Source organism: Protopterus annectens, chromosome 8.part1 (genome assembly GCF_019279795.1).
Source record: "Protopterus annectens isolate FY-2018-M chromosome 8.part1, PAN1.0, whole genome shotgun sequence".
NCBI classification, from domain to species: Eukaryota; Metazoa; Chordata; order Ceratodontiformes; family Protopteridae; genus Protopterus; species Protopterus annectens.
In genome coordinates, this window is record NC_056742.1 from 407,035,899 (window position 1) to 407,054,679 (window position 18,781).

An 18,781-nucleotide genomic window follows, 5' to 3' on the forward strand; every position below is an offset into this window, starting at 1 on the left:
TGTTGCAGTCCGATCCCCTTCCAGTCTATGCAGTTGTAACTGCATAGACTTCTGTGATCAATGCTGTTGAATGCTGTCTTCCTAATCTTGGACTGTCTCACCAGCAGTCCTGATTTCGTGCGCATGCTCCGGACTGGTTCACCAGCAGTCTGGATATCAGGAAATGCCATGAGTCGCATGCGTGAAGTTCTGGGACTCGTATTTGTGGGGGGGCTGCAGTCCTGTAGCCCAATAGCACGAGACGCCCCTGCAGAGTGCTAAAGGGGACATAAGGGAGTATTTTGATACAAAACTTTCTTCTTCCATTGCAACTTTCCACACACACCTTAATAATGACATTGAAAATGTCTGTCATCATCCCTTTACAGTGACAGTTAGGTGGTACCCTAAACCTCTAGTGCCAGGTATGTGCTCATTTGCCATGAGTACTCAGTTTGCCTGTTCATATTTGTGAAGTAACAGTATTAATAAATACACCAGCTTTGTGCCTTGTCTTGTACTGTCTAGCAGCCTTTCTCCCTCGACTGAAATTGCTTTTTCCTCCTTTGGTCTAGAAAGCTGATTTTTGTAACTGGCATTCAGAACTGCCATCCAGACAAAATTTCATCTTGGTCACTATAGTGTGTTGCAATGCCAGGAGTGGGACATGTTGGAAATGTGACTGTTAATGTCATGCTGCATTTAATTTGTTTTGCTCTTAAAATATAGTTTTTTTTCTGTGCAACTGTTAATGAATGTAGTAGGTTGTCATTTTTCAAATTCAGGCTAGATTGCCTGTTAATATCTTGGAAGGTTTTGTTCTGTTTCTGTAGTCACCTTCTTCGATATATGTTGGTGAAACGTTGCTATTTGTACTTGTGCATAGTAAAAACATAAAGTTCTTCACTGAAATGGGTGAAAACAGACATTTTTTAAGCTGTGTGTTTGTGCACACCCTTGAATGTTCAACACAATTCCCAAACTGCAGTGTGTTTCTGTTCCTTTCAGCTCTTAATGAATAAAATGGGAATCAGAGTTTTTGAGTAAAGAGAACAGTTGGTAAAATCAAACATTTAATCTCATGGACAGTCTGTTAACTGTAGCAGTTTTCAGTAACATGCTAAATGTGACCTTTTAGTGTGTTGTTTGAAGTTGACGGACACTCTGACTTTCAATTATTAGATTTAAAGCAGACTGTTATTGTACAGCAAAGGGAGTTTTTGGATTCCTATTACAAAAGCCTTTTCTAGTGGACACTGGTAATGGTTCACTACATGAAGGATGCTTGCTATAAACATGTTTTGGCAGATTTGATGTACTGTTGACGATAACCATGTTACTCACATCCATTTATTCCCAACATTGTATTTTTTAAACTGAATCCATCTCACTTCTGTCTTCCCGGCATGCCATTGCTATGTATGAATGTTTCATTTACTTTGTCATTTGAGAAGCGCAGTCATTAACTTGATGCTGACTTCGTATCAGACGTACAGATGAGGTCACTAGTTCAAACATTTTTTCTGTACAGGAGCTCAAAGTTTGCTTATGTCTAGTTTTAAAATGTGGTGTTCTTAAACCAGCATAATTCAAGTTACTTCAACAATCTGCAGGTTTCCTTCCTTGTCATACAGTATCAGTGGTAGTGGTAAGCACTAGGCTATGAATAATGTCTTGCCATGTACATATTAATTTTCCACACACGGTAGTTTGTCCAACTAGATTGCTGTAGTGCAGTTCAGTGGAACAGACAAGACCTAGAGCATTGTGATCAGTGGGTAGATTGTGTCCAAGAATGAGATACTGCATCTGAGGGAGTAATCCAAGGAGGGGTCAGTAAATCCTCCACTCTCCCAAAGTCTCTTGGTGGTGAAGATAACAAAGTTCCAGCTTAGCAACTCTAAACTCCTTTGAGAATAATTTTTGTTGACAATTTCTTATGTTCCACCTATGCATGCCAGTTAGCATGCTTTTTTTACAGTAGCAGACAAATTGACAGTTTTCCTGTTTTGCTTCATCCCATCATCAGTGCATATAAGTATTAGGTTTTGCCAAATGATTATTAAGAAGTGCTGATTTGCTTCAAACTTTCAGCCATTTGTTAACAGAGTAATCCTTTTTTTTTTTGCAGTGCAGTGCTGGCTTTGACTCCAGCCGAGTAAATTCGCCGAATGGAAAAAGCGCAAGTAAGAACTGTATAGAAGATGTGGCCAGTGAGGCTGTTCACTTGCTCTGGAATTTGTGGTGAGTGTGTTGTACAAAATGACAAATGGCAGAACTGGTCTCGTATGGTAACCTCACTTGTTTCTTAAGCAGATGATTTGTACATTGTTTTTTTTTTTTTTAATGAAGTAAAGTGTTTTGCTTTATATTTATGGAGAATTACATTCCAGTTTTGAAAAAGTGGTGCAGGAGGTTGTAAAATATGTTGGTAGTTTGTTTTTAAACATCCTTATTAAATCGTCATATTTTAATCAGTAGCACAGATATGCACTGATAGAAAAGAAAATTAATACGTTTCTGTTGTTATTGTCATGCAGTATTAGTGCTTATTTGTAACTATTTTCATTAATTATAGCATTACATAAATTCCTAAATTCCTGACATTCCCTTTAACCTCAATCTTTCTCCTGAACAGTATCTCAGTTTCTATGTATTTCTATAAAAATTACCCTTTTCTTTTTCTAAAGATCCACTTCTAGTTCTTTGTTCTCCTTCACAATATTTATTACTTCAGTTACTGCTGATTTAAGTTTTGATTTCCACTTTCTGGTAATTACTTTTTTGACAATAAGCAAAGTTAAACTTAGCAAGCCTTACTGCGTCTAGGCAAATCAAACCTATATCACAGTCCAAAAGAATTGTTTCCTTAATTACAGCCATGTGCGCCTCTAAACATTTATGTCAGTGTACTCTGTAGGGGAATTTGTAAAATCTGCTAACTTATTGTGATCCCATTTACCTCCAGCATTTGCTGTCTGCATGAGAAAAAAAATGTCTGAATTCTGCTTCATTTTAAAAATACAGGTGTTAGCAATTTCGTGCAAAAATTCTAAACCTGCTGGACTTTGTTGAATGCTTGGTTATTGTATAAATTCCTTTCCATGGTCCCTGTGTAAGTTGCCTTTCCATCCTTTTTTCCCATTCTTTTCTAACCTTTTCCGAAAATTTCAGTCATGCAGTATTTTACAGAGTACTAATTATCACTTTTTAACAGTAGCTTCAGTCTCTGATGGGAAGGCGGTCTCTAACCTGCCATCCAAACTTCTCATTAGCTTTATCCCATTATATGACCTTTCCCTAATGAGTTATTTGCTCCTTGGATATTGGATCCATTACTAAATTCCTTCAGTACTCGCGGTGGTGGTGCTGCGGTAGCATTGTCTCCTCGCAGTACGACGTTGTCCTGTTCGATTCTCAGCTAGAGCGTCTTCTGTGTGGAGACGTGCGTGAATGGGCATACATTCGTTGAAGGTTGTGCGTCAGAGCTGGCAACTCGGCACGTAAAAATCTACTGCCAATCATTAGCGGATTGGAGTTCCGCTGTGGCGACCCCTAACCGGGAAAAGCTGAAAGACACAACAACAACTAAATTTCTTCAGAGAATTGCAGCCCTTCTTGCCTATTTTCTGTACCCTGTTTCCAGATAACCTTATTGGTAAAATCTTCGCTATTCTCATAGTGGCTTAAGTTCTTAGAATTCTACTTTATAAAGTATAGTATTTTGTATTGTTTATAAAGACATTATTCTGAATGGTTGTTATTTTCCTTAAGGACATGCATCCAAAATCCTGTTTTGTCTTTATCTCTCAACCCCCCCATTTCATCATCATCATCATCATCATCATTATTTCCAGTTTGATTTATAACCTTCTTAGGTTTTGTATATGAGCCTTAACTGTGTAGCTTTAACGTATTCCTTTATATCAGGAAATTCTAAGCTACCTTGTTCTTTAGGGAGAAATAACTTATCGCACTTGACTGTTTCCCTGCTCTCCTTCCAGATTCCATTTGCTTCATAATCATGAGCTTCTAGTTTCTCGATTTTTGAATAATCTTTAGCTTTTTCCCACGTATCCTTAGCTGAAATAGCAGAATCTATTTTAATCCACAAACCTAAATACTTAATTCTATGTTCCCATAAGTATGGTATTGTTGAACCAGTTTATGCGTGGATGCATAGTTTACTGCTGTAGCCTTTTTTATCTATTTTTAAACATCTTTATTAAATTATCACTCAAGACATAGGCACACATGGATTAATAGAAAAGAAACCAAACCATATTGACATTTTTCATTTACATGCATTCTACATGTACGTTGTTATTCTTTGTAATAATTATCATTCAAACTTCCTCAGTTCTTGTCTACTCTTGAACCTCGCTCCTTCTGAGCATTGTTCTGCATGAATTGTTCCCACAAATGCCATTTGTTTCTATGTAACTTGCTCCTTCTCTTTTCTAAAGTTATTTTATTTCTTTTACAATATTCAGTGCTTCAAATAAATTTGGTTTAGATTTTGATTTCCATTTTGTAGTTTTGCCCATTTTGTCTTGGTTCCGTTTGGGATAGCACGATCCATGCACTCATGTAAGTGCTTATAAAGTGCAATTGTGTAGGATTCAGTAGTCGTAACTGTATTGTCCATCTGCATGGGTGTCATGAAGTTCAACACTTCTGTCTTAAGAAGCATGAAGTTGGCTTAAACTCCAATGCCCATACTCTGGAGTAAACTACCTATCTATATCAAACAAAGCTCCTCATTAGCACTCTTCGAGAAAAATCTTGCTGATTGGATGGGAAATAGGAAATTCACCCCAGGGATCACCTCTGTGGCTCTGCTCGACGGTGGCACAAGAAAATAATTTTCTTGGGTGGCAAAAGCCAGGGTACCTTTTTGGCTGGGCTTGTATAGGCCCCCAGGGCCGATAGCCTAGTACTTACCTATGAACCTATGTAGTAACTGCCTTTATTGCAGCCAGTCTAATTAAACTTATGGCCTTACTGTGTCTTTCAGTTCCAGTGTCCCAACTCAAAAGAATAATTTCCTTAGATAACAACCATTTGCTCCCCCAATGTTTTTGAAATTATGTAGGGAATTTTTAAAGTCTTACAACTCATTTCATTACACTCCCAAAAAACATGTTCCCGGTTACGTCTTTCTTTCCTATCACACCTTCAGCAAATTCTGTGATGTCTGCTTGGAGTATAAAATTACCTATGCAGATACTTCTAAGCAAAAATCTTAAACCTTTATAACTTTTTTGCATACTTGGAAGCCATGCATGTATCCTCCCATCATTCCCTTGTAAACTGTTTTTCAAGTCTGTCTTCCCAGGCTTCTCTTATCTTCTTTGATTTTTATAGTTATCATGCAGTATTTTATATGGCCAACTAATTAGCCCTTTTTTAAATAGCAGCTTATGTTCTAGAATAAACTAAAAACTCTACCAGTGCTGGTCCTTCACTCAGGATTCCCTTATTCCTTTTTCTTTGACTATATTCTGATGTCAGTCCCTGGTAGGGAAGGCAGTCTCTAACTTGCTGTCCAAACTTTTTGGCTTCATCCTCCTCTATTATGTTCCCCTTTCTAGTTATTTGCTCCCAATACATTGGTTACTTTGCCAGTTTTTTTTTTTTTTTTTGTCACCACCCCTTGCCAGTTTTCTGTACCCCTACTTCTGTTCACCACCTATTGGAAAAATCTCCTTTCTCCACTTCCATGTTGGCTTAGTTCTTAGAATACTTTCTGCAGCTTTATGAATATAATAGTCTTTGTTTAATTTTCATCTATTTTAATCCCAGAAAGACTTGAAATTGTCTCAGAATGGTGCACAACACCAAAAACACTGACACATCCCTTTCTTGATGAAGCACAACATAATATCATTTACAAATAGTTAACTTTTCTTGATTACCATGCCAGTTATAGCCTTCACTTTGTGAATCCCTTATTTTATTTGCCTACAGCTCTAAATATAAAGCAAATACCAGTTGCGATAGAGAACATCCTTGGCTGGTTCCACAGCTTGTCATAGAGGAACCTTCCCACCTTAATTCTTGCCTTCAGCCTTTCATAGATCCTCCATATTAACCCTGTTATTTTCTTTGGAAATGCAGCTGACTTAATGCAGAGAAAGCATCTAATAAATACTAGCCAACTAGTCTGCTTCCCTCTGGATCACCATTGTTCGGTTACTGTTGCCAAATGTTTGCCTCCCCATCAGATAGTCACACTGATCCATATTTATCAACTTCTCTTGACTGGTATAAACATTAACACTTTTTATAGTCATGAATTGAAATGCATCTGTGTGAAGCTGGGTCTGGACGTTTTTTTTTGCCCTTTGTCTGTAATGCAGGCACCGCAGCTTTATTCCAAGGTGCTGCTTTTCCCAATGCTCCCTTTTAAAAACAGTTAATATTTTCCAAATCTTTGTCACTTTCTTCCCTTCTAACATCAATATTAACAGAAGAATATCATCTGATGTTTGTTGTAGGCTGTGTTGCAGTTTTCAGTGATGAGGTTGAACCACAAAGCTGTCTCGTTTCAAATAAAAATCAACTTTGTAACCCCAGCAAACCCTGTAACAGGGATGTATTCCAAAGTAATTGCATTGTATTAAGTAGTAGTTTGTCAGAATTCATTGCCCCTCCTACCCCAGAGTTCACAGCAGCCTGTGCAGAGTTGTTCACAGAGACCCCAGAGCTCACAGCAACCTGTGCAGAGTTGTTCACAGAGACCCTAGAGCTCACAGCAACCTGTGCATTATTGTTCACAGAAACCCCAGAGGTCACAGCAACTTGTGCAGAATTGTTCACAGAGACCCAGTAGAACCAAGTAACAGATATATTTTTGAAAAACTTGACAAAAACAAGGAAACTGATCAAATCCATAAAATAATTTTGCCTGCCTCCTACTTGTAGATATAATAGAAAGTATCCTGCCAAGTTATGACTGTTTCTGTTTCAGCATGAAAGGGATACATAGCTTAGGGAAGAAAGGCCCAGACAACAAAGAAAGTGGTAAATTGAGCAACATGTCAGACCTGGAGGACGTGGGGGATCCTGACCCCCCCCCTCCTCCTAGAGCAGCTGTGATTACAACTAACACCTCCCTCCCGTTCTCCCAAATCCCATCCAACCCCCCTCCACCTTGCAGAAACACTTTGGCCCTCATTTGGTGGCCGCCATACCCATTAGCACTTGTTGTTCATTATCAGAGATAGAACCATATTGGTGGAGGTGATGTTGTGAGGGGTGTTTTTTTATTTTTAATTAGGACTGACTGAAATTCTAAACAGCTGCCTTTTCCTCTGAATGTTTTTAAGACTGGATCAGATCTTCAACACCTCATCATTATTTGCTCGGTATGATGCACATATTTCCGTAAGAGTTCAGAGTATCACTGTTTTAACTACTCAGGCCTCAACATTTGGATAAAATAATCCACTGCACTCACTACAAAATTCCTCCATATTATGGAGGGATTTGGCTTTATTAGTTTAGTTACCATAGATGTCCACCACATTGGACACTCACTTGATCTGATCTTCAGTCTTAGAGTGGTCGCGGAGCCCATTACTTGGACCAGTCACCACCTTATTCAGTTTTGCATGGGGTTGCCTCTCCTTCTCGTTAAGCTTACTGACATTAAAGTGCACCAATACAAGGACTTGTGCATGTGTCTGCCTGTGGGCGTAGAAGGATAAAGCCCTGAAAATGTCCCGGGAATCCCATATTTTAGCTTGACAGCATTGGCAGAGGATGGGTGTGCCCATCCTATGGAGGAAATGGAGTGATGGGAACTTGGAGGCACATCATGGAGTCCATTTCCCTGATGAAGACCAGGAAAACAAAACCATGCAATGCCTTCTTTGCGTGGATGGAGTAGTTTTTGATTATGTAATCTTGTTGCACAGTTGAGGGGGTAGTTCAGTGCTGACTCCCATTACATGCCCCACCTAGGGTCATTTGCTAGAGCATAACAGTTACAAACCACCTCAACAGCTTCCTAAATGATGGCCCCTCCTGGCTGATCTTTGCTGTCAGGGATGGGGGAACCAAGTAGGCTGATTGGCTGGGTGGAGGCTGATGACTGGCAGGCAGCAGTGGCAAAGTGGGGAAAAATACAGGGATTTGAGCAACTCAGTTTGTATAGGTATCTTGCATTAATCTGCTAACTTGTACTGTAGCAGTCTCCTCAGGGTTGCAGTTCAGATGATCCACAGCAGAGAGAATTTGTTTGTAATAAGGTTATTACTGACTTATTTGATCTTTTTATCCTACTTTTAGGTATGTTCACTTTCAACTTGTCATATGAACCCTGGGATTCCTAAGTGAAGACCCCATGAAGGTTGGAATGCTGTGAGGTGCACAGATCTGCTTTTGTTCTCAGGCAGACACCTACACCTCAAACAGCATTCCGGCATTTCTATACGTATTCATGTATTAAGTCAAATAAACATTATATGTTATGTAGTCCAATCTCGCCTACATTCTTACCCGTGGGTTCGGAGCCTAATGTCGGCTCCTTCTCGGCCAAACTTTTTTAGCTCAAAGTCTTTCTATTGGCTGGGCTAAGATAGTATCCCATGTTGCACTGCTCTCTATCCCCAGATCTCGTTTGCCGCTCGTGTAGCTCGGACGTGGTCTCGCTCTTGGCTGTGGCTAAGTACCCTTTTTTCTTTCACAGAGAAGTTTGCAAAAAAGCTATTTTAATAGCTATTGTGTGTGTTGTTGTCTGTATTGTGGAAAAGTTGTGTTTTTTTATTGTTTATTCTGTGGTATCCCACTAGCTGTTTCCAACTGGCTAGGCCCGTTTCAGTTAGAGGACCTAGTCTGTCCCTTTGCTTTCCGTGTGTGCTTAAAGTTTCCCGGGACTAAAGCCGTTTAAATTAGAGGAATTAGTCCTCCCTCACTTGTGTTTCTGTCTGAGGATCGTTTAACTTGGAGATCTTCTGGTTTTCTGTCTGTTGTAGGTTTTTCCCACCTTGTGACTGTTTGACCGTTAGTCTGTTTTTTCAGTGGTTAATTGTTGCTGATTAACTATGTCAAAAGATACTAAAGAGTATAAGCCTTTGGGCTTCAAGAAATGCTCTAGGTGCAGTTATAAAATGTCCATTACCGATGGACACTCTGTCTGTGTGTATTGTCTGGGAGCGATTCATCTCCAGGAGTCATGCAGCTTCTGTCATGCCTTTAGTCTGCGAGTTCTTCAGGAAAGGAAGAATAAATTGATTTTGAAGGGACTTCTGAAACCCTCCTTCGAGGAGGGTCTGGAGAGTGCTTCCAGCTCTAAGGCTAAATCCTCTAAATCAAAAAGATCTCCGGCTCCATCAGTCTCCTCAGAGCCACCGGAGAAAATAGCAAAGTTTGCTTCGACATTCTCGGCTCCATTGTCCTCGGGGCCGCAGGAAGTGTCAGTTGTTATGGAACCTGCTTCGACTCCAATCTTCTTGGGACCTGTTCGGAGCCGATCGACTAGCATTAGGCCAGTATCCCCTCCTCGCAGGTCCCCTTCAGAGAGGAGGTCTCGATCTCCTTCTTTATCCTCCAAATCTTCCAGGACCTTATCGGATGTGGATATCGATAGAGTGGTGCAGAGACTGCTTCAGTCACCGGTTCTGGCAAAATTGTACTCTGCTCCGACCCAGTCTGCTCCAGAGCCGGTCCCTCAACCTGCTTCGATACTTCCTCCTCCAAGCACTTCTCAGCTTTCAGAGCCGGAGTGCTCGGCTCCATGTGATGTCCCTAGGTCGGTTCCGACAGCCTCTCCTGGCTTTTCGGTGCCGACGTCAGCTCCGACCCCATCGGCGCCGTCCATGGGGTTCAGGACTCAAGATTCTTCGGTCGGACCTGAGGGAGAGGCTTCGGGACACCTCTCAGCTCCTAGTCTCTCTCTCAGTGCTTCGGCGCGGGGAAGTTTGACTCCTGTCGTGGCTTCGGAGGCTGGTCGTTCTTCGGACTTGGGGGGGGGGGGGGACCAGCCTTCGAGGCCATGCGGAGCGCTCTGGCCAGGTCGTCAGTGGCATCATGTGGGTCGGTCATTCTGTCCTCTACTACACCGGTGCAGGTCTCTGCCATCTATCTCTAGACAGCAGAGCCCCAAGGCCTCAGGGTACCCCCATGAGTGGTACCTACATTTCTGAGGGCCCCTTAGAGTTTTTGCCTGAGAAGACACCCAGAAAGAAGACGTGCAAGAGGAAGCACAGAGATTCCCAGGATGAGTCTCTCACATCAGACACCGACCTCGAGGAATTGGAGGGGTCCCGTAAGTCATCCTCTGAGTATGTTTCTTTCTCTGACATCCTAGAGATTTTGAAACAAAGAGGCGACTGGCCATCCAAACCCCCTAAGAGGAGGAGTCTGTCTTCCTGAAGGCCTTTGTTGCTCAACCCTCCACCTCCTGAGTATCTCCACCCTTCGACGAGCTTCTGGATTTGGTTTGTCGAAGGGTGTGGGAAACCCCTGACTCTGTGGAACCAGTCCCCAGGAGACCCAATAATTTTTTGTCTGCTCCTCCTGATAAGGAATTTCTGTCCAAGGGAGTCCCTGTGGATGCCATGGTGGTGGCAGCTGCCACTCAGAAGGAATTAGCCGGGACTTCTTCCACCGCCCATCCCCCTAACAAGGAGTCTAGGACCATGGACCGGTACGGGAAGCGTACCTTTTCTTCAGCAACCTTTACCTTACGGTCACTGAATTATTTATCACACTTTACACGGCTCCAGAGAGATCTCTTCAAGGAGCTTGGAGATGCTCTCACGGGTAATGTTTCTGAGGCGGTGGCCCAGACGGTCAACGCTCAGATGTCTACACTCAATTCCACTGCAAGCTCCTCCATGAGGCTAATCTCCTATGCAAACAAAAAAAGGCAAAGGTAGAGAAGAGCGACGACTTTCCTTGTATCGATACACTCTTTTATTGGAACTCACAAAACTCCAAAACACATTAACGCTTTTCCAAACCACCCTGCGTTTTCGTTTTGAATGACTTCTTCAGGTGAACAACAGAATGCATATCTACAACACACCCAACCTTATATATCATTTAAATTAATTATCTGAAATTAATCAGTAAAACAATTAGATGATTTAATTTAACAAATACTTCCACAGAATACCATGCAGTATAGAAACCTTAACATATAAAAAGAAACGCACTATAAAAAGGTATATTTATTATATTTATTGTATAACAATATTAAATATATTAAAATGTAGGTTTTAAGGACTAGGTTATGAGTAAGATGGTTGTATGGATTTTATAGTGTGTTTCTTTTTATATGTTAAGGTTTCTATACTGTATGGTATTCTGTGGAAGTATTTGTTAAATTAAATCATCTAATTGTTTTATTGATTAATTTCAGATAATTAATTTAAATGATATATAAGGATGGGTGTGTTGTAGATATGCATTCTGTTGTTCATCTGAAGAAGTCATTCAAACGCAGGGTGTTTTGGAAAAGCGTTGATGTGTTTTGGAGTTTTGTGAGTTCCAATAAAAGAGTGGTACGTGCTACAAAGGAGTCGAGCCTCTTTCTCTCTACCTTTGCCTTTTTTTGTTTGCTGGTCGGATCGTTTAGGCAATTGGTTTCATTTTTTTTTATTTTTAATCTCCTATGCAGCCGAAGGAGTGAGTAGGGCAGCAAGTTCAGGAGTTGCTCTTAGGAGGCAGGCCTGGATGTGCCTTTGTCATTTCGCTGAGGCCTTCAAGTCTTCATTCACCGACGCCCCTTTTTGTGGTTCCTTTTTGTTCGGAACCAAGGTGAAAGACACTCTCACCAGGTGCGAGCAGGAGGGAAAAACTCTGTCTGCCGTAGGAGTCCATTTTTTCCCTTCCCTCTAGGCCTTATCCCAAGGCCCTGAGGGGTGGCAAAATGTGGTTCAAGAAATCACAGAGGTTTTTTCCTGGTGCACAAGGTGAGCCCCCCTCCAGAGCCAGGGGAGGGGGTGGTTATTCAGGGAGACGCCGCCCTAGGGGCAGAGGAGGCCCCCGCAACTCGGGAGACCGCGATTCCTTTCGTGGTTCTCCCTACTGCTGCTCCTGATGGGAGGCCAGACTGTGCGTTTCCGGAGCCAGTCGGGGGTCGAATCTCATTATACCCGGAGGCCTGACAAGACATCACCCAGGATCAATGGGTTCTACTAATAATTTCCGGAGGATATGTCATCCCCTTCTCGTCAAATCCCCCTCCAATCAAGAAAATCCCGGATGTTCCACCCAGTCAAAGGGATTACGCAGCTTCAGAAGTTACAAAGCTGCTAGAAAAAGGAGCCATCCAAGATGTCCCCTCAGACCAGATCGGATTAGGGACTTACTCCAGATTCTTTTTGGTGCCGAAAAGGACAGGGGACCTGAGACCCATATTGGATCTCAGTCAATTGAACACCCATGTGCAAAAGTCCAAGTTCCGAATGGTCACATTGCAGTTTATTCTCCCATTGTTGGGAAAAGTGTGGATGTGCTCCATCGACCTCAAGGATGCTTACTACCACATAAAGATGGACAGGGCATCCAGAAGTCACCTACGCTTCCGGCTGGGAGCCAGTCATTTTCAGTTTCGAGCCTTGCCCTTTGGTCTCACCACAGCCCCAGGTTGTTTACCAAATGCATGGCGGTGGTGACTGCTCACTTGAGACATCAGGATTTCCAAGTGTTTCCGTATCTGGACGACTGGCTCCTTACTGCCACCACCAGGCATACTACTTCAGACCAGGGACGCTACTGTCAACCTTTGTCAACAGTTGGGTATCACATTGAACTGGAAAAAATCTGCCTTGTTGCCCTAGCAGCGTGTCACCTTTATAGGCGCCGAACTAGACACCGTCCTCGTGCGGGCGTTTCTACCACAGGAAAGAATCAGAATCCTACAACAACAAGTTCACAAAGAAGAGTGAAGGCAAGATGGGTCCTCCAACTGTTGGGGACAATGGCTGCTATGATTGTTAGTCCCTCTGGCAAGGTTACATATGAGGCTCCTTCAGTGGCTACTCTTTGCCCAGTGGTCTCTTCAACGTCTTCCACTTTCTCACCCTATTCTACTCACAGACAGGTGCAAACAAGATCTCAGTTGGTGGTTTCGTGCCGACAACCTGAATGCAGGAAAGCCCTTTGTTCCTGCTCCCCCGGTTGCCACGGTGACCACAGATGCCTCCCAGATGTGGTGGGGGGGGGCATTATCTAGGCAGGACAGTCAGGCACGTGGCAAGAGCACGAGATGCATCTGCATATCAATGTCCTGGAGAATGAGAGCTGTGCTACTAGCATTGCAAGCACTTCAGAGTTTTCTTCCCCTCGGGACTATTGCAATCCACTCAGACAATATGTCAGTGGTGTGGTATCTGAACAAGCAGGGAGGAACCAAGTCTTATCCCATTTGCAGAGAGGCCATGTGAGTGTGGCAGTGGGCAGTGTCTTCCCAATGTTTTCTGGTGGCAACGCACATTCCGGGGAAGTCCAGTGTGATCGCAGAGCTATTCTGATGCCTTACGAGTGGTCCCTGAACTGTCAAGTTGCGAAACAGATCTTCCGCAGGTGGGGTCAGCCTTGCTGCGACCTTTTTGCCAGCCCCCTCAATGCCAAATGCAGCAGCTACTTCACGTTGATCCCCCCTCAGGGGGAGTCGCCCAGGGACACTGTAGTCCACGATTGGCCCTCTGGTCTATTATGTCTTCCCTCCGGTCCCCTTGCTGTCAATTTATTCAGAAAGTGCAATCCTTGGGAAGCAGAATGTTTCTGATTGCCCCACACTGGCCTCGTCAAATTTGGTTCCCCCTTCTCCATCCCTGTCTCATGGACGCTCCTTGGATTCTGGACCCACAACCAGACTTACTGACACACATGTCAGGGCAGCTCCATCCCTCTCTTCGGACCCTCTGGTTGACAGCCTGGCTACTCCACTTCCGTCATTAGTTAGGCTTCATCATTTTTCGTCGGAGGTGGTTCATATTTTATCTTCCTCTCATAAGCCCTTGACCAGGAAGATTTATTACATGAAATGGAAGAGGTTTTCAATCTGGGCGCATGCCAAAAAGATTGACCCTTACACAGCTCCAATTTTGTCTGTATTGGAGTTCTTGTCTATGCTGTTTAACCAGTGTTCAGCGACTGCAACCATTAAAGTCCAGTCAGCAGCGATTTCTACCTTTCATGTCACAGACGAGGCTAGCCTCATGGCACATAGACTCTGTAAGGCCTTCCTGAAGGGTACTTTGTTACTTTGTCCTCCGGTATCGGAACCTGTTATGCCTTGGGACTTAAACTTTGTTCTACAGGGTCTTACTTCACCCCCCTTTGAGCCCGCAGCCACTTGCAATTTAAAATTCTTAACTTGGAAGACTGTCTTTTTAGTAGCCATCACGTCAGCCAGATGCGTTTCGGAGCTTCAAGCTTTATCAATCAAACCCCCTTATTTGATTTTTCATAAGGACAGGGTTTCTCTTAGACCGAACCCCTCTTTTCTTCCCAAAGTGGCATCAGTCTTTAACCTTAACCAATCTATTGAGTTGCCAGTGTTTTTTCCCCAGTTCTCAAACAAGGCCGAATTCAAATTTCATCAATTGGATGTGCACAGACAGTTAACGTTTTTATTTGCACAGAACGAAAGACCTCAGAAAATCTGATCAGTTGTTTCATTTTCGGAAAACAGAACTGGATCTCCTGTTTCCAAAGTCACGTTGTCCAGGTGGATTTCCAGCTGTATTTCTTTCATTTATTCCTCAGGGGGTAAAGATTTACCGTTCTGGGTGAAGGCTTACTCTACTCGGTCTGTATCTTCATCTACAGCTTTTCAGGCCAGATTGTCTATGGATGATATTTGCGCTGCGGCTACCTGGGCATCTCCTCACACCTTTGTTACTCATTACAAGTTGGATGTGGTATCTAGGGGCAGGTCTTCCTTTGGTTCCACAGTGCTCAGGAGTATTTTCTACTGAGCCTCCCAGGATTTAGGTGCTGGGGACGCTGTCCCATGGGTAAGAATGTAGGTGAGATTGGACTACATAACATCAAGGAGTTATGTACTCACCATAACATTCGATGTATGTAGTCCATCTCGGCTCACATTCTTACTTACCCCCCCTCCTTCCCCCGTCCTGGGGGATCTGGAGGTTAGATCTGGTTCCAGATCTCCCTTCATTCTTGGTTTGTTCCTCCTTTCCTTAGGTGTTACGCATGGAGAATGAGTGCTGGTGCTTGCAGCAAACTAGATCTGGGGATAGAGAGCAGTGCAGCATGGGATACCATCTTACCCAGCCAATGGAAAGACTTTGAGCTAAAAAAGTCTGGCCGAGTCAGAGCAGACATTCGGCTCCAAACCCACGGGTAAGAATGTGAGGCGAGATGGACTACATACACCGAATGTTATGGTGAGCACATAACTTCTTGTTTTTGATCCAGCCCAAAATATCATGAAGAAGACAAATCCTGTTGTGCAGTTAGGTCAGTCTGATGCACCAGAAGTCTGTCAGGTTGTGCATCCAGTCTGTTTCTTGAACTGTAAAGTGATTTTCTGATGCAGAATGTGACATGGTTACAAGGTTTTGTGCAAGTAAGGTTGGCTGCATTAGGTCTGAGTCATTGCAGGCAGCTTTTAAAAAGCTGATGCAGAATCCTCAGATGTGTGGCACTTGAGTTCTGCTGGGAAAGTTTAGTTGTATTGGATATGATAGTCTCAGGCTTTGTGCCCACTGAATGGCGCACAGTTACGGTTATCCCACTCCACAAAGGGGGTCCACCACAGACCCCGGGAACTACTGCCCCATTAGCCTTATGAGCCTGGACTGCAAGGCCATGGAATGTATTATCATGGAACTTATAAAGAAAGACATTGTAATCTCCAAACTCTGGACCCCACCCAGTTCGGGTTTGTAGAAGGCAGATCATGTCTCCTAAACCTGATGGACTTCTTTGAAGCAGTCACCAAAGCTGTAGATGAGGGTAAGGTGGTTCACACAGCCTTTCTAGATCTTGCCAAGGTTTTCGACACCATTCCCCAGTCTGAAATTATAGATAAACTCACTAAACTAGGTATAAATCCCTATGTCAGACAATGGGTTGCCAACTGGCTCACTGACAGAACCCACATTGTGATAGTAGCAGACTCCAAATCCGACTTCAGACCAGTGACAAGTGGAGTACCATGGGGTTCAGTCCTAGGTCCTCTCCTGTTTGGTATCTACTTCTCTGAAGTACAGGCTAACACAGGTGGTCTTTGACTAATGAAGTTTGCAGATGACAGCAAACTAGGAGTCATAATCGAAACTCCTAACGATGTGGACATCCTACAAAAGGGCCTAACAGTTACAAGCCACCTCAATAGTTTCCTAAGTGATGGCTCCTCCTGACTGATCTTTGCCATCAGGGATAGGGGAAACAAGTAGGCTGATTGGCTGGGTGGAGGCTGATGACATGGTGTCAAAGCCATGGCCTCAAGCTCAATGCCAAAAAGTGCCTTGTCATCCCTTTTGATAAAAACACTGTACCCATGAACTACCACATAGGCGGTAGTCTACTTAACACCAAAAGTGAGAAAAGAGACCTTGGGACAGAGGTGGACAGTAGTCTCTGCTTTGATAATCACATCGCCACAGTAGTCAGGAAATCCTTCTACGTGGCACACCTCATCACAAAAAGTTTCTCATCCAGGAAACAGCAGGTAATTGTTTCCCTCTACTCGTCACTCATTAGACCCATTATAGAGTACAATGCCCCTTTTGGTATGTGCCTCACAAGACGTCTACAACAACTGGAAAGGCCGCAGAAACACCTCACAAAGAGGATTACTGGCCTCAAACAGATGCCCTATGCAGACAGTCTCAAAAACCTCCAGCTTTACTCCATCGCATATCGCCTACTCAGAGGCGATCTCTGCCTAACATACAAAGCTGTGTCAAACCTAGAGCTGTTGGACATGCTCCACTTAAAGAAATCTCAATCCCTACGAGCTGCACACTCTAGGGACCTAAACCTTGTCACCACAGTAAACAGAACATGCTGGAGGGATAGATTCTTGTCCCAGAGACTTCCCATACTCTGGAACAAACTACCTGTCTATATCAAATAAAGCTCCTCATTAGCACTCTTCAAGAAAAATCTTGATGATTGGATGGGAAATAGGAAATTCACCACAGGGATCACTTCGGAGGCTCTGCTCGACAGGGGAACAGGAAAATAATTTTCTTGGGTGGTGAAAGTCAGGGTACATTTTTGGCTAGGCTTATATAGGCCCTAGGGCCAATAGCCTAGTACCTACCTATGAACCTATTAAGTCTGAAGTTGACAACCAGACATGTACCTGATCTAATCCTCTGCTGCTTGGATGTCCTTGGATTGATGATTTGCTAAATATTATGTTTTTTACTTAGGACAAGAGTTATTTCCACCCTTTTTAAAATGGCATTAGTTGTGTCTTACTTTAAGAAGCCATCTTTGGAATGGCACATGTGGATTTGCTTTATCCAGAAGTCTTTTCACCTTCAAAATTCTGTTTGATACAGATGTTCTTCGTGTTTCACTTTTGCAGTCGTCACACTTGGGTTATCTGCTTGCAGGTAGCCCTCATTCAGCCTGAATACCAGAGACTTAGTATTTGCATCGGATGCTGTCACTCCAGGACTGACGTCATGTCGTTAGGGGTATAAAAACAGGCAGCCGACGTCATTACATCAGTCTTTCTTGCCGAGGAGCCAGAAGCAGTTCGCAAGTGCCGGTCGGCTGCTACCTAAATTTTCATTTACGAATTTAATAATCCTGAAGTCTTCTAAAGCTAAGTACCCTGTTGGGGATCCTTTTTCCTTGCTCTAACCGATGTCAGAAAAAGTTAACAGTTGTCTTGCCTGTGGAAAGCAAATACCTCACAGAGATTTTCATTCTTACTGTGTCACCTTTTTAGGCCCAGACCACAACGTCTCTCACTGTCAGTTTTGTGCTTTATTTAATGCCCAAACCATTCGTCGTCAGGCTCTTTGTCGCTAAATTCTTTCGCTCTCTATTTCCGTATTCTGAAATGACTTCGGTAAGCCATCCGAAAAATGTAAAGATAAAGAAAGACCGCATAGGTCCAAAACTGCCGATGATGCTTCCGTTAAGCTAGTCGCCAGTCCGCCGGTACTCAGTGAAGCGCTTTCGCAGCCCCTGATGCCCGCTTCAGTGGATTTGCAGGCCTCTACTGAGACCCATTCGGAGTCCGGTGTGCTGTGAGACTCTTATTCGACTATGGAACTTGCAGATGTCTCTACCTTGGATGGGTTTGGAGCCGCTGAGCAGGCACCGGCTTCTGAGGCAGTTATTCGTTCAACTAATGTTCGACTCAAACCAACGACTTTTTTAACCAGAACTACTGAGTTTCTTAAGCCCAGAGTACGCACTATGCCTAGAAAACCGATGACCAAAGTGCATGCATCTGCTCCCAGGCCACAAAAACAAATGCTTAGAATGGCTGAAGACCTTATTATGCTGAATAGGGAAGTCGCTCTGCTAATGACTCTGAAATTGCTCATTATGAAGACATGCCCTTATCTGCTTATGAGGATTCAGATGCAGAGGAATCCATTCCCTCTGCCTACCCTCCAGAGGATTTTTCTTTTGGTGAAACCTTGCAAGAACATTTCCACTGGGAATGTCAAGACTATCCTCAGTCCAAAAAGAGACTCTGAGAATTTCTAGATTTGTCTCAACACAGATGTCCTGGATGTTGTGGATGATGTTTTTATGGAATCCAGTCTTACTCCTGACATTTTACCTCCTGCCCCTAGGAAACCAGGCAGGTACTAGAGAGTACCTGACGCTCAAAAATTTC

At 43.2% G+C, this 18,781-nt stretch overlaps 1 protein-coding gene across 1 annotated transcript in view; it reads left to right on the forward strand.

Moving 5' to 3' along the window:
* Positions 1-18,781, forward strand: part of HEATR3 (HEAT repeat containing 3) — a 603,471-nt gene that overhangs the window by 86,276 nt on the left and 498,414 nt on the right. Inside the window, exon 4 of the mRNA XM_044081978.1 lies at positions 2,111-2,223. Within this exon, the coding sequence (XP_043937913.1) occupies positions 2,111-2,223 (113 nt within the window). The remainder of the gene's footprint in view (positions 1-2,110; positions 2,224-18,781) is intronic.